This window comes from Mesoplodon bidens (assembly GCF_964165515.1).
Source record: "Mesoplodon bidens genome assembly, chromosome: 12".
Lineage (NCBI taxonomy): Eukaryota > Metazoa > Chordata > Mammalia > Artiodactyla > Ziphiidae > Mesoplodon > Mesoplodon bidens.
In genome coordinates, this window is record NC_138168.1 from 13,957,675 (window position 1) to 13,983,054 (window position 25,380).

General features: G+C 36.8%; 1 protein-coding gene across 8 annotated transcripts in view; it reads right to left on the reverse strand.

Moving 5' to 3' along the window:
* Positions 1–25,380, reverse strand: part of FAM135A (family with sequence similarity 135 member A) — a 113,784-nt gene that overhangs the window by 40,982 nt on the left and 47,422 nt on the right. For 7 of the 8 annotated variants that reach the window (XM_081251174.1, XM_081251171.1, XM_081251167.1 and 4 more), the window contains 8 exons: positions 19,562–19,701; positions 19,378–19,448; positions 17,769–17,942; positions 14,748–14,874; positions 13,996–14,149; positions 10,188–10,265; positions 6,101–6,150; positions 2,959–3,114 (listed from right to left, as the gene is read on the reverse strand). In XM_081251174.1, the coding sequence (XP_081107300.1) occupies positions 2,959–3,114; positions 6,101–6,150; positions 10,188–10,265; positions 13,996–14,149; positions 14,748–14,874; positions 17,769–17,942; positions 19,378–19,448; positions 19,562–19,701 (950 nt within the window). Of the gene's footprint in view, positions 1–2,958; positions 3,115–6,100; positions 6,151–10,187; positions 10,266–13,995; positions 14,150–14,747; positions 14,875–17,768; positions 17,943–19,377; positions 19,449–19,561; positions 19,702–25,380 lie in introns of those variants that run through there. The other variant, XM_081251173.1, reaches the window with a different exon arrangement.

Here is a 25,380-nt window from a genome sequence, read left to right on the forward strand (position 1 = left end):
AGAACAGTTTTACTGCCCTAAAAATCTCCTATGCTCCACCCACTAGACTCTCTCCCAATCCCCCTGAGCCCCTGGCGACCACTGATTATTTATTTATAGTTTTTCCTTTTCCAGAATGTCATAGAATTGGAATCATATAGTAGGTAATTCTTCAGATTGGCTTCTTTCATTTAGCAGTGATATACTTTTTTTTTTTTTTTTTGCCGTATGCAGGCCTCTCACTGTTGTGGCCTCTCCCGTTGCAGAGCACAGGCTCCGGACATGCAGGCTCAGCGGCCATGACTCACGGGCCTAGCCGCTCCGTGGCATGTGGGATCTTCCCGGACCGGGGCATGAACCCGTGTCCCCTGCATCGGCAGGCGGACTCTCAACCACTGCACCACCAGGGAAGCCCAGCAGTGATATACTTTTAAGGTTTCTCTATGTCTTTTCATGGTTTGATAGCTTATTTCTTTTTATTACTGAAAAATATTCCATAGTGTAAACACACAATAGTTTGTTTAACCATTTACCTGATGAAGGACATCTAAGTTTTGGTAATTATAAAAAAAAAGTTGCTGTAAATATCTGAGTGCAGGTTTTTGTGCAGACCTAAGTTTTTAACTAATTTGGGTAAATACCAAAGAGCATGGTAGCTGGATTATTATGTAAGAGTATGTGTAGATTTATATGAAACTGTCAAACTGTCTTCCAAAGTGGTTTTATCATTTCGCATTCCCAACAGCAATGAATGAGAGTTCCTGTTGCTCCACATCTTCACAAATATTTAGTGCTGTCAGTGTTTTCAATTTTAGTCATTCTTACAGGTGTGCATGGTATTTCACTGTTGCTTTAATTTGCAAATCCCTAATAATGTATAAGTTGGGTATTTTCCTTCCCCCAAGTGAAAGGCTAGAGAGGGCTGGAGCTGGGTCCCCCAGGTCAGCTGGACTCTAGAAAGACAGTTTCTGAGGAGGAAGGTCTTGTTAAGGAGGACAGAATGCTCTGGATGTTTTACAAATGGCTATTTCCCCCTCTCCCTGCATGAGGGGATTTCTCTGATTTGAACTATGTGAACCTGGTAGGGTTCCTGGAGCTAAAACTCATAGAAGTGTGGGTGTCCCCTAAGACTGGGCCCTCCTGGAGTTATTAACTCAAGCTTGTTCACACTGAGCCTCCAGAAATTCATCAATTACAGTTTAAGTTTTGCTCTCCTGGTACTGGCTCCTGGTGACTTCTGTTCATGGGTTGGTTTCTGCTTTGGTAAGATGTGATTCTCTGTAACTGGCTAGCCATCTCTCCAGTTTGGGGGTCAGGAGTTTATCCTGTGGCTTCGGTTCTCTAATGGACCTAAAAAGATGTGTTGATATTTGGTATGTTCAGCTCTTTTCTTGTTGTTAGAAAGGGAGTGATGAAGTCCAAGCCTCTTAAAGCTGGATCAGAAACCAGAAGTTCAGGCAAGTACTTTCAAGCCATAGTATAAACTGGCCAGTGACCGGGCGAAGCTGGTCATAATGAATGAAGAGATGAGGAACCTTAGCAGAAAAATGAAACAATTAAAAAAAGAAAAGAACCAAAGGCAAATTTTGGAAGTAAAAAGTATGTATCTGAAATGAAAATTTTACTAGACAAGATTTAAAGCAGATTAGACACTATAGAAATGAGTTAGTGGATTCAAAGATGGAACAACAGAAATTATTCACTCTGAAGAGCACAGAGAAAAACTACTAAGAAACAAAAAAATATCAAATAGTGTAACAAAAGTGAAATCAGAGTGCCAGAGAGAGAGAGTAGAGGGGAAAACTGGGGCAGAAAAATTCTGTAGTTCTAATGGCTAAAATTTTGATAAAAATATCACCCTGCAGATATGAGCATCTCAGCAAATCACGAGATAAATAAACATAAAGATAAATACCAAGAAAATATATAAATATATATTTAGATAAATATAAAGAAAATATATAAACTACAAGCAATATAAAGAAAACTACAACAAGGCACCATCAGAGTCAAACTGCTGCAAACCAAAGATAAGGAGAAAATTGTAACAGGAGCTGGAGGGAAACAACAATATAAATGACAACTGATTTCTCATCAGAGGTTATGGAGGATGAATGATAAAGATATGTCTTTAAAATACTGATACAGGAAAAAAAAGTTAATCCAGAATATTGATTAAACAACCATATCAATCAACTTGACCAGATTTATTTATTTATTTATTTTTGGCTGTGCCATGCACCTTGTGGCATCTTAGTTCCCTGACCAAGCACTGAACCCAGGCAACTGCAGTGAAAGCACCAAGTCCTAACCACTGGACTGCCAGGGAGTTCCCAACTGTAAATATATATGTTCCCAACACCAGAACACATGAATATATTAAGCAAATACTAACAGATCTGAAGGGAGAAATAGAAAGTGGCACAGTAAGTCCCCTACATACGAACGAGTTCTGTTCCGAGAGTGTGTTCGTAAGGCCAATTTGTTTGTAAGTCCAACAAGGTTAGCCTAGGTACCCAACTAACACAATCAGCTATACGGTACTGTACTGTAATAGGTTTACAGTACTTTTCACACAAATAATACATAAAAAACCAACACAAAAAATAAAGAAAACATTTTTGATCTTACAGTACAGTACCTTGAAAAGTACAGTAGTGCAGTACAACAGCTGGCGCTTCTTAGCAGTACCAGCTACATCACTGCTGCTTTTACACTTGCTTCCGGACATCCTATGCTTGAAATAAAGATACTATACTACTGTATTCTATACAGTACAGTACAGTAAAATACACAAAAGCACAACCACTTGTAGAGGATGCAAGCACGTGACAATGTAGCCAGACATGTGAACTAACTTACGTGACTGGACACGCGAACATGTGTTCGCACCTTTCAAAGTTCACAACTTGAAGATTTGTATGTAGGGGACTTACTGTACTCATTAAAATGCTCTAACATCACTTTTTAAAAACTTACCCTCAAAGTATGGTGCTCTTGTGCTAGTAATAGTCTTAGCTCTTCATGTAGTGTTATAACTTCCAGAAACTGTCCCCATAAAGCCATTAGAAGTGAGCAAAGTTGTGCGAGATTCATATTTATAAGTTCTGCCAGTTCATCAGGATTCTCTATTTTCTGAAATGACAAGGAAAAAAACCTTTACTGCTCTCTGAGAATTACCATAACACACCTATATATATTACTGGGAATATTAATACAAAGGCAAATTTTTAGTTTTAAAAAATGTGTGTGTGTGCGCTTGCATGTGTGTGTAGAGAGAGACCAACTGACCCATGGCTTTTTTCTATCTGATAGTTACTACAGCACTTTTCGACCATTTAACCAATATTTCAATACCGGAGGTATCTTGTTACTGAAATAACATCATAGTCTAAAGTTACAAATCAGGATTCTATAGAACATGATCAAATTCAAACACTAAAATACTGGGAATTTTAAACACAATGTACAAATAATGATGAAAGTTATAAAAATTTTGAAAGATGATGAAATCTTAAAATCTGATTTTTTTTCCCCATCAGCTAAGTAAAGTACTTAAAAGATCCGTAACTCCTCAGAAAGGACTGAGACACTCTCTAAAGTACTGCTTTGCCCTCACGCCTGTGCCCCTAGATTTTATTTTGCTTGCGGGAATCCTTTCATAGAGCTGTCGAACACTTCTTTCTTTCTCTTTTCTAACAACTCACTCACCCAGTATTTACTGGGCACATTTTACATGCTAAGGCCTACATTCTACAGACACCAAGATTAATATGAAAAGTTTGCAGTCTAATGAGGAAAGAAAAGTGGGTAAACGATTACAATATACTATTATGAGTGTTCTAATAGTGGTATTAAATTATCCCCTTTATTTAAATATTCACCTAAACTGATGATGGAAGTTAAGAGTACTGAATGAGATGCAGAATCTTCTAAAAGGCATTTGGTTTTCTTGAACTGATAAAATAAGAACTTCTAAACAAAGAATAACAAAGGACTATAAATCAGAATGATGTTTCTCTTTGGTCAAGCATTTTTATCATGAGGACAGGCTTTTCTTCAATACACTGAGGCAAGCAGTCCGTCTTCAGAGAGGTAGTATCTTGATGCAAAAATCTGTCTTTAATTACTAGTAACATTAAGAAATCTACTTTAAATACATACATGGGTGCTGATCTCATTTTCCTACTGTAAAGATTGAAGAAGTCTGCTCAGATTGAAGCTGACAGCCATTCCCGCCTACAGACCAATGATGGCCTCATTTATGGCTCTAGAGCTCTAGATCTAGCATCTACTGGATGACTGCACTTGGACAGTTCAACGTGTCCTAAACTGCACTGCACCCTCCCTTTCTAAAAACAAACAAAACCCCCAAATGTTGCTTATCACATATGACCCTCTTTCTCTCAGTTTGTATTGGCTTCCTTTTGAAGTCTGCAATCCAGCAGGCTTTTCTTCCCCAACCCAAACCAAGCTTCCATTTATCTTCTTAACTAAGAGAACACTTAAAACAAAAACTCAGCAACATTAGTAAGAAAGGAAGGGATTGTGTCTTATTCACTTTTGTGACTCTGGTTACCGGTACACAGTAGTCACTCAATAAATACTTACTGGACGAATAAATGAATGAATGAATAAGGAATTACAGGCCTCAGATAAGGAAAAAGCTCCCAGAATACAAGGACAAACTCAGAAAATGCTGACAAATTCCAGAACTCTGGAATGGAAGCTAATAGAGTCAACAGATGATAAGTACCGATTAATCAACATACACAGAAATTCTACAGAGGTGTTCTGCCCCAGGAAATGGTTTATAAATGTTATTAGAAATGAAGCTAACAAGTTTTTCATGTCTCCTAAGAACACACAAAAGATTAAAATGTACTATAAAGAAGCTGAAACCTGCAGCATTGTTTCAAGAATGAATTTAATGGAGTTAGGAAAAGAAGACTAGAATAAGTATTTGACAGTAATTAAATAGCACTATGTAAGGCAAGCAATGCTACACCTAGTATAATCTACACATAAGTAGAACTAATTCTCCTCCAGAGAGCAAGGCTATCTAGATACCTTGTATTTATTAATTGTATTTCTCAGGGATCATGGCACCAAGGTTCTGAGAAAGGACTTTTAGTATTTTCATTATTGGGAAAAGCATCCCTTCAGGTATAAACAAATTACTCCTTTGGTTTATATAACTCTTTACAGTAAGTGTCAAAATATAAATAATAATCATTTCTTTTTTATATTAAAAAGGAAATCAGAATTAAGTTTGACAAGATCTTTTATATGTATAAATGTAGGAATAATAAGACCTTACATTTATATATATTTTTTCAAATAACATTCATTATTTTGTCCTATTCATAGCATTCACTGACCTTGTTTGATTACAAAATGGTGCTTACTTTAATACACTTGGAAAATGGGGGAAAGCAAAAAAGAAAAAAATAAAGTTCATTTTAGTTTATAGTCTTCAATTTTTTTCAGTTATAGAGAGAAAAAAAACAGAATCATATATAGCTTTATGCCATTTTCACTGGATAACACAGTATGAGCATTTCCCTACATCATCAAACATTTGTTGAAAGCAACATTTTTAAGGTTGTACAACTTTTTTAGATTATGAGTGTCCCATGATTTCTTTAACCATTGTCTTACTGTTGGGGATTTATTTAGGTTAATGTTTTACAATATTATGTTACACTACATATGAATCTCTGTTTATTTGGTATAAATTGAGAAGAAATACTCTTTTTGGCTTTGGAAACATACTGCCAAACAATATCACTTTACAAAAATATGTAAGTTTAAGTAATGCTTAAAAAAATTTTTCCAGAAATTCTTTGAGTGAACTAATAAGAGAAAAAGGACACTTCTGATCAGTTAATTATCTTTACTATTTCATTTATATACACAATAATATACATTTTAAAGTTAATTTAACTTCACGTTCAAGTCAAATGTTGTTTGATCAACTAAGTTGTGTTTCTACCTAGATCAACAATTTTATCTTTGCATTTTAGAAAGGATAAATAATTAATATTTTCTTCAATAAAATACTTAGAAAACAGAATCCACCCAAATAACTTGGTAACGTGAATTTTAAAAATGCAAGTACCTTGACTTCTTCACATAATTCAGTAAGTCGCGCTTCCACATCCATTTCCTCTGAAAGGAGTAAAGAGTAATTGGAGGAAGTATCTCAATGTTAGATCTGTAAACTGTTTTTGAAATTATAGAAATAAATTAAATTACCTTTAAAAAACAAGAAGGTTGCAAAATATCCGGACTATATTAAATGAGTTAAATTTCAATGTAATATATTTTTCTAAACTCATTAATCATGCAGGTAATGTGATAATTAGTAAATTCTATGTTCTGATTACAGGCATACCTCGAAAATATTGCAGTTCGGTTCCAGACCACTGCAAAAGAGTGAAAACTGCAATAAAGCTAACTACATGAATTTTCTGGTTTCCCAGTGCATACAAAAGTTACATTTACACTATACTGTAGTCTATTAAGGGTGCAATAGCATTATGTCTAAAAAACAATGTACATACCTTAATTTAAAAATATTTTATTACTAAAAAAATGCCAACCATCATCTGAGCCTGCCGTGAATTGTACTCTTTTTGCAACAGTAACATAAAAAATCACTGATCACAGATCACCATAATAAAATAATGATAATAATGAAAAAGCTTGAAATATTGAGAGAACTACCAAAACGTGATACAGAGACACAAAGTGAGCAAATGCTGTTGGGAAAAATGCTGCCAACAGACTTGCTTGCCGTAGGGTTGCCATAAATCTTCAATTTGTGGAAAACACAGTAAGCGTGAAGTGCAATAAAGTGAGGTATGCCTGTATTAAGTAGTGGGTTTCTGTTCTCATAAGAGGCTAACACTGTCAAGGAACTACTGACTATACACCTCAAGTAACTTGCACAACTGCATCCCAGAAAAGATAAAACACACAACTAAGGTTTTATTGCATTTCACATATTATAAATTCCAGTGATCTTAGTATTTTGTATTACATATGTACATGCTTCACTTTTTACAAAAGCTTCGCTTTTTACAGTAGCTATAGTTCAAGTCAAAATAATTTTTATAACCAAAACATATATAAAGCATGCCTGGAATATAAGCTGTTTAATGAAAATGAATGACAAAATCCTTTCCAACAAAAAATAAGTTTCTATTTTAGTTTAATAAATTCAGTTTTCTATCAGACAGTCTAAAACCGAGGCAATTTTTCCCATATAATCCTGACTTATTTAATGTATGCTACAACCATTTACAAAGGGGGGTGCAGATTAATTTACAATCAAAATGGTAATAGTTACAAAGGAGTACAGAAACTAACAGAATAGAAGACTTATTAGTTACTTTTTGCAGGGAAGACATTTCGCTAAAGCCTGAAATATCATGCTTAGATATACTCAGCTTTTCTTCAGAAATCAAACTAAAATGAGTTCTCCTAAGAGAACTCTAACAGCATAGCGTCAGCACACAACATTCCACAATCTTGTTGCTGTAAGGGAGTTTAACTGATCATTCTCACACAAAAGCAAGAATACATTCTGTGACATCCCTGAATTCATTCATCAGCTCAGTGTCTCGTAAGGTATACTGAATGTTTACTACTTGATAAAAGAATGATAAACATTTAAATTTCATAAAATAAGCAGTTACACTGATGTGCTGAACACAACCAACCTATGATGGGAACAACAAACACTCTGTTGGTAACTAAAACCAGGAGGACACACAAATGTTTTGGAATTCACAAAATATATAAATTACCCACTGATAACTACAGAAATCTGCTGAGATTTCAAAAATCATTTCACCGTCAGGTAAATCAGTGGCTTCTAATGTTAGGTTTTCCAAAAAAAAAGAAAAAATCTGGCAGACCCTGTATTAAAATCATAACTTCCATATGCCAACATCTGTTTTCACATCATTCATGATATTTTCCTTTGATAGAAGAAAATCAGCAAAATTGGTCTTAGTAGGTTACATATCCTACCTATGAATTTTTAAAAAATGAAAATAAACTTTTTAGAGTTTTGATACACTTTTCTCATCTTTACATACAAGAGCCTAAGTGCAGAAACTGGTCCATTTGCATTATGGTTTGTGAGAGCTACTTCAATGAAAACACCTTCAGGGATGCTTAAATGCAAAATTTAACTTCAAAACCTCTGAGATGAAATGATTTCAACATCATTTAGGATTTTAACTGAGTTTAATTAATTTTTCTTTTAAAAATGCCTATATATCTATTTATACAACTTTAGAGAAATGTATACAGGTTATTTTCTTACGATTTTTCTTTTTGGCCGCGCCATGCGGTGTGATCTCAGTTCCCCAACCAGAGACTGAACCCGGGCCGTGGGAGCGAAAGCCTGGAATCCTAACCACTAGGCCACCAGGGAGCTCCCTACACACTTTGCTTTACCTTGGCTCCTCCTGCTAATTGAAGGTGTCAGCTTAGAACACATCTTTCCATATTTTCAAATATATACATATATGAGATCTGGAGTCACTGCTTTCCAAAAATCGATGTATTTTACAAACCTGCTGCAATTTGCTTTTTTTCTCTCAGCATTACTCCACGTAAATGGGATATGCATCCCTAAAGCACTTTTTTCAAATGGCTGCATAATATCCCTTGCTGAATGATGGGAATTTATCTTTGTTTTCAGTGTTTTGCCACTAAGAATACTGTGATCAACGTGCGTGTACATATACTGTTACATACGAGTACTCCTTTCCGTGCTACAGATGAACAAAAATGGAGCTGCTAGGTCGAAAGGTAAATGCATCTTAAATTTATCTTTTAAATCTATCCACCCTCTCATCTACTCATTCATTCAACAGATATTCATAGCATAGTTGAGATAATGCCAATACACTGCTAGGAGTTAAGGATGAAAGATATCTCAAAAAAAGTGTTATTTAACTAACTTCACTATGTTTTAGTTTTGAATCAAGTCTTTTCCCACCCAACCAAATACTGGGCCCTTCTTTATATAGGCCTCATTATATGAGCAGCGTTTTTTAAAATTATTTAGCATGCTCACATCTAAATTGATAGGCTGACAATAGTTAATGAGAAGTATATTTTTATTGCTAAAAAGAACACTAAACCATGTCATAAACGACCATAATTTCACACCATGAATTCTTCAATTTTATAGTTAAGTTACTTAATGAGAATATAAAATTATATTCTAAAATAATGATCATAAATAAATCTTCAACCTTTCTTTTTTCCTTCCTGATAACAAGATAAGTTTATCGCTTCACAGTTTTAGTGAAAACTGACCCACTTTAATTATTTCTGGGCTAGTTTTCATTTGAGAAATGTGGAGAAAGATTTTGGCTCCTTAATTTCCTTTTGTCCATACTTCTGAAAACTGAGAAACAAATGCTGTGATTTAATTTTATTTTTTATTTCTACAGCTTTTCGTAACTTTAAAAAAAAGTAATAGTGATGGTCTATTCAACATCAAGTAAAAACATTCAATATACTTATGGAAAGATAATAAATTAAGTACTATTGCTATTCAAGAACAAAAGTCTATAACATATAGGGAAATATATCAATAAAATAATGAGATCACAATATTTCCTTTCAAATGTTTAACATATCTGGATAGTGGCGACTTAATATTACTGTATTTTGCTTTTTAAACTTAGAACAATAAAAAATAAATACAAATTGACTCAAAAAACAAAGCCAGATACTAAAGATGCTTCTCTCTTTACTTCTGTAATGCATGAAATTAGCTTCAGTTTTTAAACCACATTTTATTATCCTTAGCCCTACCCAAAGACAAACTGACTTTGAACAAATTTAAGGCATTACCATTAAACCAACAAATTCTGGCAATGAACATGGTTTCCAAAAAGTGCTCTTTGTAGGAACTCTAAAATGAATATGTTAAAAGCCAAAGAAATCTTTGTATTTAACATTTCCAGTTTTAAATGAAAACTTCAGTATTAAAATTAATCACAAATTAACCAAAGCTTACCTACAAACCAAATTGATTCTAACAGTAAGTTCTTACATAAGGGTGGTAGGAACATACAATATTAAGAAATACATATTTATGAAATTTGACACTAATTTAAAGCAAAGTTTCCTGCTAATTAAAAGGGATTATTTACTTAACCTATTTGTAAACGTACCTAGACAGGTGTCTTTCTGGGTTGGTGGCTGTTTTCTTCTGAGAAGGCGCTCATAAAGGACCTGCATGTTGGCCTTGGCTAGTTATAAGGATTGCACACAGCACTAGTTACTATACTCCTTTTACAATAAAATTTATTAGAATTTTCCAATTTGTTATTAATAGTTTTAGTACTGCTCCGATAGTGCAGTTAGATTAGAACACTAAAGCAAAATCTTTCAGTTAGTTAATTAGCTTATTAGAAATACAAATGATGTACATTCACGTTTATGTTACTTTGTTCTTTTTTCTATTTAAGTGTATGTGCCACTCAACATTTCATAATCCAATATTATTTTTGTTTTAATTTCTTAAACTCAGAATTTTAGAGTTGGCAGGGGTCTCAGAGATCAGCGAGGTCAACCCCCTGCCTTTACAAGTGTAGAGACCGGGGCCCCAAAAGGTTACATGACTTGGTAAAGCCTAGATTCCAGAATCCCTGACACCCATTTTCAGTAAGAGTTCCTTGCACCAAACCAATATTTAACTGTATGTCATCAAAAAAATGTACATCATTCATCTACGAGAAAAGAAAAAGACACAAGCAGAACAGAATTCAAGGCATTATTTTTAAAAAGGGAATAGAGCTTAGATACACTCCTCACACCATGGTGGAATTTAAGACTTTTAAATATATACATATTTGAAAACTCAAGAAAAGTGCTAAATAGTAGAAAGAAATAGAATACATCCTCTAATCAAGAACTACTTTACAAACATACTAAAACTGGTGAATATAATGATATTTAGTCAACAGTGTTTTACAGAAATATTATCTAGTGCCTACAATCTAATTTTGCTAGGATAAAAATAAACAATGTTAATAGTTCAGAATATGCAATAGTTTTTTTTGAATAGTTAATAATATTTTTAATGTTTTCCTAGAATATGCATTCAAGAATAAACTAAAATTCACAATAAATAGAAAATATAAATAATGAAAAGTTTAAGAATAACACAAGGTATCACTGACAAATATTTAGTGAAGATGAATCTTGAATTTAAAAATCCCTAGGAAACTACTATAAAGTATGTGCTGATGTCTATGTACTTTTCAATTATCAATAAAAACTGTTTTGTGCTATTTCATTCATTCATCCATTCAACAAATATATTTTGAGTAAACACCATGTGTAAGGTACTAATAACTTTATTCTACCACTATTATTTACTTTTTTGAAACTGAAGTCTAGGGGTTTGCTTTAGAATTTTATTTTCTGATAAAATATTTTAAGCAAATAATTTGGAATAAAATTGATACTCATTTAGTAACTGACTCCTGAAATTAAACATAAAGGCTCTTTTAATTATGATATTTTCTACACTATATTCATAAGCCCGAAGTAATATATATGTGCCATAAAAGCCATCCTTACCCCAAAGTTAAAAACCTTAAAAATAAATGAATTATCATACTGAAGTTAGATAAATTAGCGCTAATACTGTCTAAGCTATTTGAAATAAATCTTTGCCTTTGAAAAGAGATGCTTGTTTCCTTTAAACATTATTTCCTTTTGTGCAGAAATATTTTTTTATAAGTTAAAATGTGGTTTAAGTGTTTTTCCATTCGGAAACATTACACGTTAAAACTCTTTGAAAATTCTGTGCACGCAGCATGGACAGGCCCACCTCACACGGGGCTCTCTGTACTAACCCATAAGAACCCCACTCAGCTGTGGGAGTCTCTCCTGTCTCTCTCAGTGCTGAACTGACTCCTTATTAAGGGAAAGGGGATGTCAAAGCTCTTCAAAGACCTAGAAGAGGCCTGCTCTTTCCTCAGCACTTTGCTCAGCCCGAAGGAATTCCTCCGTTAACCAGTTTTCCTTGTGGAGCTTCCTCACACCTTCTGCTTTCTGGATGCCCTCCTCTTTCCTTCCTGATGCATTCAGCACATCTGGACCCCTTCAATCCTCCTGCCCTTAGAATGGAAACCAGTTTGCATAAACAGTCCCAGTTACTTACAGGTGGTAAGTGACAGCAATGGTGCACACATGCAAATGCAGTCCTGAGCACCACACGATGATGCCTCCACGAATTCAACATCCAAACTACTAACAGATTCTCCTACAGAAATGCCATTACACACAGTTTCTGTGTCATACCACTACTTTTCAGTAACATGCTATTGCCCTTCATTAACATTATGGTTTAATAGTTTTGTGGTCTGACCATTAAACCTAAATTAACCAAAATTTATCATATAATTCTCCTAAGAAAATGTGTTTGAATCCCAAAGAACCAAATTAAAAAATATATGAAGCATAATTTTTCCATTAATTGAGGATTAGTGATAGCTAAAATTAGTTCTATTCTACAAACAATTCTTTCATTTTCAAAAAAGAACATTTTTAACAGTTTACATTTGAGGCATTGGTCTCTTAAAGGATTTTCCTAAGGGAAATAGAAGATTCTAAGTACATGAAACAGCAAGGAAAAAGAATATTCCAGAGAATAGTAATCAAAAGGTTTCCATACTACCATTTTTGACTTGAGGAAGAATACATGAGCAAGAAAGAACAAACATTTTCCTACTGCTTGTAAAACTGGGGATACATTGGGATCCTTGAATTAAGCATTCTAAATAGTCAACTGAATGGTATCTGTTTCTAGTCAAGTCAGGAAAAGTGTGCACTGAACTGACTGATAATGAAATTAATCCAACCCGTGGGAGCATCTGCTGACAGGCAGCGGTACAAAAGCCAGCCTGTTCTCACAGCTGAACTTCAGTGAGGTACAGATCACTTCCTTACAATTCTTTTGTATCTCAAGATAGGCAGTTATAAAAACGGGCTAATTAGTCTCAAACCCAAGAATTATTTTCAGTAACTGACTATTTTTGATAGTGCATCAATATTGTTAAAAGACTGAGATCCTTGAGGAACAAAGAAATAAACAAGAACAGTGATTAATTTCAGTAAAATTTAAAAAGTAATTTTGATTTATTCAAGTATGTAATGATGAAAATAATTTATTCTAAAGAGATAATTAAAATGTGCTTTTTATGATGAGCTATTAGCTGATATTTGAAAGTAAAAGCTTATAAAACTTTCATAAAATGTCTGAGTAAAAACATTTTTGCAAATCTCAATAATTTATCTTCTGTGAAGTGATATATGTATTTTTCAAACTACAAGTGGTATACAAAATCAAGGCAATATGATTTTTTATTATGTATTACAATATACATGCAGATATTAATGTCGGACAAAAACCGAAGACTGGTGTTTTGAAATTATTTTTAAAAATTTCAGAATGTTAAAACTGAGTAATGTTATTATTTTCTGAAATGAAATAAAAGAAATAAGATCTGAGATCACTTAAAACCAAACATATTTTAAAAAAAGGTCCCAAGTACCTACAATCTGCTTAGGCGGTTAAATATTTGGAAGTATGGATTTAATTTATCTTACCTAATCTAACTAATTTCTCTTCCCTATCTAATAATTCTATGGATAATTATATTTGTTTTCTAGTAAGCTTTCTGCTTGTATTCTAAGAGAAGTAGTAATATTGAAATACTGTTCAAAAAAATGTACCAAAGGACTCATTTCAAACTTAGCACCAAGAAATTATTTCTCAATATCATACAGGTTTTTTAATTTCAGAAAGTAATTATCAAAGATTGAAAAAGATGAAGTTGAGAGAGAAGCAAAAGTGAAGCACATAAACCTAGTTTTAGTACAGAAACTATGGCCAAGCTGGTTACTAGCAATATGAGAATGAAGAGAGTGCCTTGAACTAAAGCAGAGGTCTGGCTACTTTCAACATACCCAGTTCTAGTTTCTGACAAGAGGGAAGCTCTTCCGTTACCGTAATGAAGTAGCTGTGCAGCCCCTTGAAGGCCAGCAGGAGGGTGGCGCAGAGGGTGTAATGGAAACGGTAGGCGTGACGCAGGAAGGAGTCTGCAATGACGAAGCTGAAGCCCTAAACAAGGAGTCGATGTGGGACACACTGTTAGTAACCGAGAGTCTAAAAATAGCACCCCTGAAGCTTAGAAAAATAGAGGATTTACAAATCACAGTTAATTCTAAAACGGATAAGAAATCTAGCAATATCTTAGGGCATTCCTCTCGTTCACACAAGTAATTTAAACACAGGAAACTTCGACTGAGTGGTACTCCACTTCTGTAGTCTGAGCCCCCTTTTCTTTCAGGGGAGTAATGGTTGTACTCATACTGCTGCGAGCTGGGTCTCAACTCTGGCAGTGACTCTTTACAAGCGCCTTTGCAATGATTCTACCAGTTGTATGAAGGGAGCAGGGGGAGAGAGTAAGTAATAAAAAAGGCCCCGGCTGTCAAAGGTCTCTATCCATCAAGTCTTGTAAAATCTTGAAGTATCAGGTTCGTTTTCAAAAAAACAACTGGAACCAACCAATTTGTTAAGATCATATTTAATTAGATCTGTAAGTTGTTGAGCTCAAATAATTAACAAAAGAACGATCACATTCACAAACATAACAGTTAAAACAAATTTCATTCAAAGTAAGACAGAAAAGAGGATTTATAAATATATCAGTTCTTACGTCTGGTGATAACTGTTTTGTGTAGTTAATACCAAAGACCACACTTTCAAGAGTAGGAATCACAGAATCTTTGTTTTGTGCTGGTGCATTTCTGTTTAACCAAGTAGTCTTCACAGGGCGAGGAAAGCTGGAGGAACAAGCATCACATTATTACTGTCATAGGAGTCTATTTATAGTGTTAAGTTAAATGTTTACAAAAGAAAGTCTTAGAGGGACAGAATAAAAAGCAAGGGCTTTGCAAGGCTATGATTTCTAAACTCTTCTTAAAGTAACTTTACAATTTTTCCTTTAAGAATTTGAGATAAAGTACTGGCTAACTATATGAAGGCCAAAGCATTTGACTGGTTGGCAGCTTGGCAAAAGGGAAAGGACAGGAAAGTAAATCAAATGTACCATAAGCAGAGAGCAGCCTTCATTTGCAAAACGAATTTGCTTCCCAAAAATGAAATATCTAGATCCTACCAACGAGGGTGTCGCAAGTCATTGGTAAATACCACGTGCTATGAAGTGTTTCTTAAAATTGAGTCAAAGAAGCTGTACTTAAAAAAATCAAATATAAGAAACAAGTTATGCAAAAAACAAGCAAAGTCTTAACCTCAGCTACTTTAAATAATTGATTTAATGTCTATAGTTGGGTTGATCATAGAAATTGTTTTATATAAATATAATATTTAGGGACTTCCCTGGTGGCGCAGTGGTTAAGAATCCACCCACCAATGCAGGGGACACGGGTTCGAGCCCTGGTCCGGGAAGATTGCACATGCGCAGAGCAACTAAGCCCGTGAGCCACAACTACTGAGCCTGCTCTCTAGAGCCCGCAAGCCACAACTACTGAGCCCACGCGCCACAACTACTGAAGTCCGTATGTCTAGAGCCCGTGCTCTGCAACAAGAGAAGCCACCATGGTGAGAAGCCCGCACACCACAATGAAGAGCAGCCCCTGGTCACCACAACTAGAGAAAGCCCGCACACAACAACGAAGACCCAACGCAGCCAAAAATAAAAATAAATAAATTAAAATAATAATGGTTAAAAATGTAATACTGTAAACTAAAATTGTTTTCATCTAGTTTAGAGGACTAAAAAGTCCAGCTATAACAAAACTTCAGGAGAAACCCTGCATTTATAGAAGCATAAATAGTGAGGAACACTACCGTTAACAGGACCCCTCTACCAGCGTGCCACCAGCAAAAAGCCTTCCTTCCCCCTGCCTTGCTTTTCTTCCCGACCCTCTCCTTTACAGGCAAAGAAGGGCACAGCTCTAGCAGCGAGAGAGGGGACATCAGAGCCCAGGGCAGTGACGGAAAGAGCAGCAACCCCAGTTGTCGCAGGCGCCTCAGTCTCTTCTCCCGTCGCCAACCAGAGCCAACAGCTAGTCCTCTTGGCTTCTGATTCTGAGCCAAAAATGTCCTCTCCTTGCAGTGAACGGTCTCTAGGAGATGAGCCGCCTCTCCCCACCAGTCTGTGCAAGAGCTGCAGTACCGCAGGAGGAATCACACACTGAGTCACCAGGACGAGCTTTCTGTACTCAGCGATTAGAGAGCAGCACTGATAATCCGAGCTAACCGCTAGGGACTGTTTGCGCATTTCTTCCGAAAAGAGACGGAGCCATTGTTATAAAGAGAAAGGAATGCTTGAAATAGCTTCGTTAGAGATTCTTACTGAAATTACAAAACTAAGAAATGTGGAAAACTACAGGAATGTATTTTATAAACAGATTAAAAACTTAGCATTAAAACCTAACAGGCTATTCATATGTATACTACTTATTCGGAAGTTATATTTCAAAAAAACATACTTTCCTGTCAAAGAAGTTTCGTTGAGTTATCATGCTGTTAAATATTAATTTATTTAATCAACACCTAAAATTGCCTTGAGTAAGTTTATAATAAAATTATATATAATCATAGGGACACTTTCCTGTTTACAAAAGTTATAGCAACTGAGAACAAGCTCTCAAAGGTCTAACAGGAAAGACAAAAATGGCAAAACAACTAGTTCTAGATCTTACTACAGAATAAGGAAGGCAAAACAGGCCATCTGGAGAAACAGACTTCTTCCTGGCCCCATGCTCTAAAGACATCACGGGACAACACAGGGGAAGTGGGGCTCACAATTTTTACAGCAACGTAAAGACATGCAACAGTCTGTTACTTGGGGAAAATATGTTAAATTGTCTTGGTTTTCTATAAATTCCGAAGTAGGTAATTCTATAAAATCACCTACTTAGTTTTCTGATAAGTCAGTTTAACATCATAACCCGTAAGCATCATCCCTAACATCAGTTGCTGGAATAAAATTTGCATCAGAAATTGTAAAGTAGTTCAGAAGTCAAGTCAATTTGGAGCCTTTTCACATAAGTTACTGATTTAAAAGTGTCTATCTGTTACCCATGCCACAAGGATGATGTCTTACTGTAAGAACTAAAGAGCTTGAACTGTATTCTTACATTAATGAAAGACAACCCATCTCCCCATGGAAGTGAGCAGAAAAAACAATTATCCCAATGAATTTATTATGATCCAGAATATTATGTAACTTTAGGCTAACATGATATAGTTTAAAATGGCTTATTTAGTAAAGATCCATAAAATTGGTTATTAACTTAGAAAACAAGAATTACTATATAGATTTAAGAAGATAAACTAGTCTAGAGAAAAGACACAAAAACTATGAAAAAATGAATACACTTTCCCAGAGAATGAATAGTTACAGTCAGCATTGCATAAAAACAGAGGTGCAGACTAAACAATGCTGTATGGTTATTTCCATATTGCATTACTTTTCTTGGTCAGTTTATTTGACAAAGAATGCTCCATATTTTTGTAATAAAGAAGTCATCAATCTAATGTTCCCATGCTCTTATATTTTATTAATACTTTAGTATAAAAATGAAAGTATTTATTAAATAAGTGTGATTTTAGAAATTCCTATTTCAGTTATCTTTATCAAAGTATATGTTTTCATTATGAAAATAAAAGACACTATGTAATTAAGGAGCAGGGAAGTGGTTACATTTACCTTATTAGTGGCTGGTGTAGTGCAACCAATGACGCATGGACTGTCACAGACACGACAGAAAGGTGGAAGTAATCAAACATGACATTGACATGGTGATGGAGGCCTCTTTGGAGGCTAAAGTGCAGCTTCAGTGTTCGGCTGCTTATTAGCTGCAAGGCGTTCAGATCATCTGCCCTATAAAAAGCAACACATTTGCTTATTAGTATGAAAATTTAGTAAAGGCCAACATTTTATAGCATAGTTTAAACTATCAAAATCTTTAATTACTTAATTATTTTTAAAAAACAGAATGAGAATAATTTTTAAAGCATCACATTTGCATTAGACAGTAATATGAAATCTAACAATACGAAAATAACCAGATCTTACTTCTAGTTTTCTAACCGTACTTACAGTTTCCATGTTAACGGACTGTTTTTCACTAATGCCCCTACAAAACGAGTCTTTTTTGATACTTTAGGAAATACTCTCATCTTAAAATTTTATTCCATAGGGAATACTGTTTATAATAAAGTTACAGTACAGTGTAGGTCAAATCCTATTGTGATAAATCCCAAAAGGTGTTTAAAATTATTTTTATGGTACAAAATTTTGTTATTAAGTGTTGCTCAAAAATAAGCAAGTATCAATAATTGGTATATATTTTATTACAGATATTTAATGTCATTAGATTTATACATACAAAAATTGAAACAATGCCATGAAAATATGTCCAAATGTGTATCTATTTTTAACCAATACGTACATTATAATTACCTACAGCTAATAACTATTTACTCATTTCAGCTTACTCCACTTATAGAATTGACTTGGTTTAAAAAAGAATCCCTCAAGGAATTCCCTGCAATAAACAAGTACTACAGAGGAGCAGTAGCCACCACGTAAAAAATTCTTATTCCTCCATGGTAGTAAAGAGGACATCTCACAAGCAGACCTCTGAGAAATGTAACTGCTTAGACATTTATCCCACATGTAGTCTGAATTTATATACAATTTTCAAGAAGTATTTCGACAGGTACATTTGAAATGAAAAAAAACCCCATGAAAGTAAAATAGTAAAATGGATCTCTGATTCTTGTTTTAAATGAATACAAGCACAGTTTGTCCCTAAAATGTATGACTGTATGTCCAGATGTGTGGACAAGTTCAGGGTACCAGTCCTAAAACTTCTTCATGGACTCTGGAAACAACTGTTAAGTCTAAGAGTCATCAGTCTTGATAACTCTCTGAATATCAAGAGAGGCCCACCTGAAGGTGGCATCACTCATGCCACCAAGAAAGATAAGCCAGTGATGCAGTGGAACAGAGCTCGGTTGTGTTTACATGCCTCAAGGCAGTGGTATGGTATCAACCGTTCAATTTCTAGAGTCTAGGAAATTGTTTCATGTTTCTTCAAGTCATCTGACTTTGCTACCTGGAGGTCATGGAATCAGCATGGGCACAAAAAAGTAGGCCTAACCATTCCCATGAGACTCTCCCAGAAGGGAGAAGGAGTCCAAAATAAAGAAGGGGGTAGGCTGGGTTCTAAGAAGAAAATGGGGACTCTAATACAGATAGATAACAGTCATGAGTAACTTAAGATTTTTAATTGTTTGATTAGTCTACTTACGAATAATCTCCATCTGTGAAGTGCAGATCCAAGGATAACAGAAAATTCATTTCCTCAAGGGTTTCTTCAATCTGAAGAGAAATTATACTATGAGCTGCCTTTTGAATATTTTATAGAAAGTTAGAAATATGTCTTGAGGCTTTACAAAAAATATTTATCTAAATATATATGAAGAAATGTTTACCTTTTTTTCATCCAACAACATTTTAACTTTGAAGATCATGACATCATTTAAAACAACTTCCTCATTTTTATACAGAATTTGAAATGTTTTACTGCAAATCAGAGAATCATGAACTGAAGCTGGAAAGGCTAAAGTCATACCTAAAACAGATAAGACAGGTAAAAGGAAAAATACAATACAATTATACTTTTACTTTACTATACATTTGATTATATTACTCCAATGCCATTATTTTATATAGCAGTATTAGAACATTTCTGAAAGTTTATTAATTACTATGATAAAAAATGAATAAATATGGCTTCCCTGGTGGCGCAGGGGTTAAGAATCCTCCTGCCAATGCAGGAGACACAGGTTTGAGCCCTGGTCTGGGAAGATCCCACAGGCCGTGGAGCAACTAAGCCCGTGTGCCACAACTACTGAGCCTGCGCTCTGGAGTCCACGAGGCACAGCTACTGAGCCTGTGTGCCACAACTACTAAAGCCCGCGCACCTAGAGCCCATGCTCCACAACAAGAGCAGCCACCGCAATGAGAAGGCCGCGCACCGCAAAAAAGAGCAGCTCCCGCTCGCTGCAACAAGAGAAAAGCCCGCGCACAGCAACGAAGACCCACTGCAGCCAAAAGTAAATAAATAAACAAATAAATTTTTAAAAATTTGTTAAAAAAGTGAGTAAATAAGTACCTTATAACCATTACAGAACTCTTAAACAACTTAATCTGAGAAGGTAAATGACAAATCTCAAGGTAGATATTTCAAGAGTGAACAATTGATCTGTATACCATAGAAGAAAGCAATTTAGTTTTCCATAGCTGCCTAGTGAAGAATCTGGTTGGCTTTTGTCCTGCTTGCTGGGAAGTAACTTCTAAACTCTTGGAATAAAGAATTTGGTTGGCTTTTGTCCCTAATTCCTGAGAGTTAGCCTGTAAATCCTTAGAATTTCCCAACGACAGGAGTGTCTCTGTTATTCATGGTGGCCCAGATAGTTTACGGTAAGGAGATGACTCAGCATGGGTGCTGGCCACACCAGTGAGACCAACCACAGTGATTGGAAAGTTGGGGTTTTGAGCCACATGCTGTAAGCCCAACCTTCAGGGCAGCGAAAGGGGCTGGAGACTGAGCCATGTGGGTGATGATTCAATCAATCGTGTCTATGTAATGAAACACCAATAAAAACTCTGGACACTGAGGCTTGGGGTAGCTTCTCTGGTTGGTAATACTCTCTACATTGTCATATATAGATTTTTCTGGGTGGGTAATGCATCCTGAGCCCTTGGGGGGATAACAACGGACTTCACAAATCTGGGACCCTCCCAGACCTGGCGCTGTGCATCTGTTCTTTTGGATGGCTCTGATTTGTATCCCTTTGCTATAACAAAACTTTAATAATAAGTAGAGTGCTTTCGTGAGTTCTGTGAGCTGTTCTCGTGAATTACTGAACCTGAGGGGGTAATTAGTAACTCCCAATTTGTAGCCATGTGACCAGAAGCAAGGGTAGCCTATGGATCCTCAAGCTGCAGCTGGTGTCTGAGGTGAGAGCAGTATCACGGGAAACTGTGTCCTTTACCTGCAAAGTGTGGTCCACCTCTGGGCTGTTGGGTGTCAGGTCATCCCAACAGCCCACTTGCTATCTTATTACTCAATCCTCCAGAAATAACATGATGGGAAAAGGAGTCAAAGAACCTGGAGATGTTTAATCTAGACTATGCACAGTGGGCATCTCCGTGGGCAGGGAGCCCACAGTGGGATACCAGAGTCCACCTGGAGTAAGGCGTCCCTGCTGGGGTGGCCTGAGGTCTGAGCCTGTGCAGGTGCCGAGGGCAATCCAGGTAGAACAAGGTACTGGGAGCCCAAGCAAGATGAGGGGGCAACTGCATGGGAGGGGACCTAAGGCTGTGGGGGAGGAGGGGGTCCTGGCAGAGGGGCAGCCTGGTACAGGGTGCAGGAGTCCCAAGAGGAGGAGAGAAACTTCTCTCAGGGGGTGAAGATGGGTGTGGGCAGCAGAAGCCCGATACACTGCAATGGAGCCCGAGTGAGGGGAGAATGTCCCTGCAGGAGGAGCTCCTGGCAGGAGGGCTGAGCAAGTCCGGGTGGGATGAGGAGGGTGTCGCACAGGGACGTGGGCTGCAGGAGGTGCTGAAGCCTGAGATGTGGATGGATGCATCGTGAGGGAGGGAGGCAGTGACAGGAGCTGGTTATGGAAGGGGCTGATCAAGTGAGAAAACACACCAAGGGTCAGGAGAGCCAGGTGCCCTACTGAGACCTTTCAGGGAAAGAAGGTCCACAGATGGAAAGGAGATACAAATATAAAACGAATCCTGCGGTTTTGGACTAAACTGGACTAAAAGTAGAAATACTCACGTGAACTTGTGGTTTTTACCACGAGTAAAGGTAATAAGTGTTATGCAGAAAGATAAAGAGAGGAAAGAGGATGAGAAAGGTAGCGGTTTTAAACAGAAAAGTCAGGCAACGCTTCTTTGAGAAGGGGACCTCTCAGCAAGGACCAGATCCCCACGTCCTCTCCCTGCTACAGGCCTCCTTCACCTGAGGAGTCTGGAGGTTTGTTCCCCAGAGAGGACAGGACAGAGGCCCTCTGAACGGGAAGTCACCTGGCAAAGCTGAGAGCACGAAGGTATAAGCAGAGGCGTTCTGAACCCTGAACGCCAAGGTGCACAGAGCTCTTCCTCTACTGGGTTCCCAGAATGCTGGCAGTTAAAAGAGTCTTACTCTCCAGGAAGGAAACAGGCTAGAGTCTTCTCTGGCATTTCAAGAACTGTAAAGAGCATAAGATCTAACCCTATTTGCAAGACAATAAGCCAGCTGGCCACAGTGTCATGGATGCTGGCAAGAGACACGGGACTCTGGGGTCAGGGTTTCAAGTTCACCTCAGTTGCCCTTGTTCTCACTCCCCCAAGTCACATGGGGTGACACAGGTGGATACCACGCATGCATAGGGTTTGGGTCACAGCTGAAGAACTCTAAGCTTAGGAAACCTTGAACTTTTTTAAGGAGGTATAAGAAAACCTGTCTAACCTTTGAACTGGAGGGAGACCTTATCTCTGTCATACTGGACAGTAAACAAATCCACCTTCTGCTCCAGACAGAGACACTACCTACACCTCCCAAAGCTCTTCACTACAGCAACATCCTTAAAAAGATGGTCTGGAACAAAAGCCTTTCAGTGTCCTTGCTCACAAGATGTACGGAAACTGAGAAACCATGGAGAGCTACTTTCAACAACATGTAGGGTAAAATCTCAGCTTCTTCACAGTTCTTGACATGGGGAATCTGACCATGCCAAAATATCTATAATAGATCTGTTATGTAAATCTATTTTAATACATAAGATCTCAGATACCGACTTCACAGATTCCTAGCAATCAGCTCACCAACATCACCCTAATGTGACACTCGAAGACACAAGTCCCATGTGTGCTCTCTGAACGTCCAATCAGCCTCCTTTCAGTCACGTGCAGATAACTGACGACTATCAGACAGCTGAAGAAAGCTTCTAACATGCAAGTTAGAAACCAAAACAGAGAAAAAGCAACTTGTAGAGAGAAATAAAACTAAAAAATCAATCAGTATTGTTCTTAGAGAAAAAAAATCACATTCATGAAATAGGAAAATGTTGCTATAACTGGGGGTGGGGGGTGGGGGAAGGACGGATTGGGAGTTTGCAATTAGCAGATGCAAACTAGTATATATAGACTAGATAAACAACAAGGTCCTACTGTATAGCACAGTGAGCTATATTCAATATCCTGTGATAAACCATAATGGAAAAGGATATAAAAAAGAATGTATATATGTGTATAGCTGAGTCACTTTGCTATAAGCAGAAATTAACACATTGTAAATTAACTATACTTCAATACAATAAATTTTTAAAAAGGAAAATGTTGCTATAACAAAGGATCAGTCATAGAACAAAAGAGCACTTGAATTTTAAAAGAAAAAATGGAATGAGATGAAGTGAGGAAAAGGAGGGGAGAGAGGAAGGAGAAAGAGAGATAGACAAAAAAAGGGAGAAAGAAAAGCAAAAAGCTCAAAAAAACAGTTACGGCTGAAGAAATAACCTAACAAATACAGCAAAAAGGAATAAATGGAAAAAAAGGAGAGGAAAAAAACTAAAAATTAAGAGAACCAGTGAAGATGATCCACCATCTAAATGACAGAAGTTCCATAAAGAAAGAACAGAGAAGACAGATGGGAGAAAATGATTAACAAACTAAGAAAATTTCCCAGAACTGAAGTACATCTGCTTCCAGAGGAAAAGGGCCCAATGAGTACTGAGAGACCAGAGGTACATCATTGTTTGCCATTAGGGCAGCCAAAACAAAGAGAAGATTCTACAAGATTCTTGAAAGGGGAAAAGGATCACATATAAAGAACTAGCAACCAGAAAAGCTTTGAAACTCTCAACAGCCAGGCTGCAACCCAAAAGCCAATGGAGCAATATTCTCAAAATTCTGAAGGAAAGAGTTCCAAGCTAGAATTCCATACTTAGCTAAACAAGTGTAAGAGCAGAATAAAGACATTTTTAGACACTAAAGGTTTCAGAGATATGTATTTCCTACACCACTTTCCCCAACAAGATAATGGAGAATAGGCTCCAACAAAATAAGAGAGTAAACCAAGAGACAAAATGGGTGTTAGGAAACAAGAGCCAATGCACAAGGAAGGTAGAGGGAATCCCTAGGAAGACGTGAAGGAAGATTCCAAAGAGGTCCTCTGTCTTAGATACAGAGGTGACTGATCAAGATTGGATCCGTGTGCTCAACAGACAGCTGCACTGAAGTCTATCATCTGAAAGACCTGTGCTGCCATGGTGCCATTTTTTAACCTAAGGACAGATTAAAAGCTTGGCCAGATTCCTTTCAGCCCTTGGTTTGCTTAAGGGTGGACTAAGAAAGTTTCTGCTCTATAGCCTAGATCATATGAGGGAAGTCTTTTCCCCTCACAGAGGTTTTCTGCTTTGCCCTACTCCTAAGAGTTGAAGGAAGGAAAACTGAACGGTAAGTGCAGATGTAAACCAGCCTATCCCACACATTGGCTATCTAATACTCCACCACGCTGCGACCTTGGCAGGAGCCCTGGATGTGTGAGTTCACACAGCACTCCACCACGCTGCGACCTTGGCAGGAGCCCTGGATGTGTGAGTTCACACAGCACTCCACCACGCTGCGACCTTGGCAGGAGCCCTGGATGTGTGAGTTCACACAGTACTCCACCACGCTATGACCTTGGCAGGAGCCCTGGATGTGTGAACTCACAAAATATTCCAGCACACTATGGCCTGGAAATGTGGATTCACACAAGTCACGCCTGACCTTGCCCATTAACTCCCCTAAGGGATCCTGAAAACTTTCAGTGCATAGAAAGCACACCATAACCCAAGAACTGCTCAGCTTTCTCATGGGAGCAGCTTTCCCTCACAGCTGAGCTTGTGCTTGCTACTCAGTTTTTCCAAACTCAACCGGACACGTCCTTGGCATATACTCATAGATAATGAAACTATAAGCAAAACAAAAGAATGATTAACACAGAAGTCAGGAGGGTTACACAGGGTGCTTTTATAGTACTAATAATATTCTGTTTCTTAAATGAAGGGTTGGGTACCTGGGTGTTTATTTTATCACTTAATAAAATAATGTTTTACATTATCTTCAAAAATGTCTGATACATTTCACAATAAAATTTTAAATGCTTATTGCATTATCTATGTCATGCATTGTTCTAAGCTAAGTAGACCAGACCAAACCAAAACAAACCAAAAAACCACCTTCCCTGCCCTCACCTAATTCTGTAAATTCCATC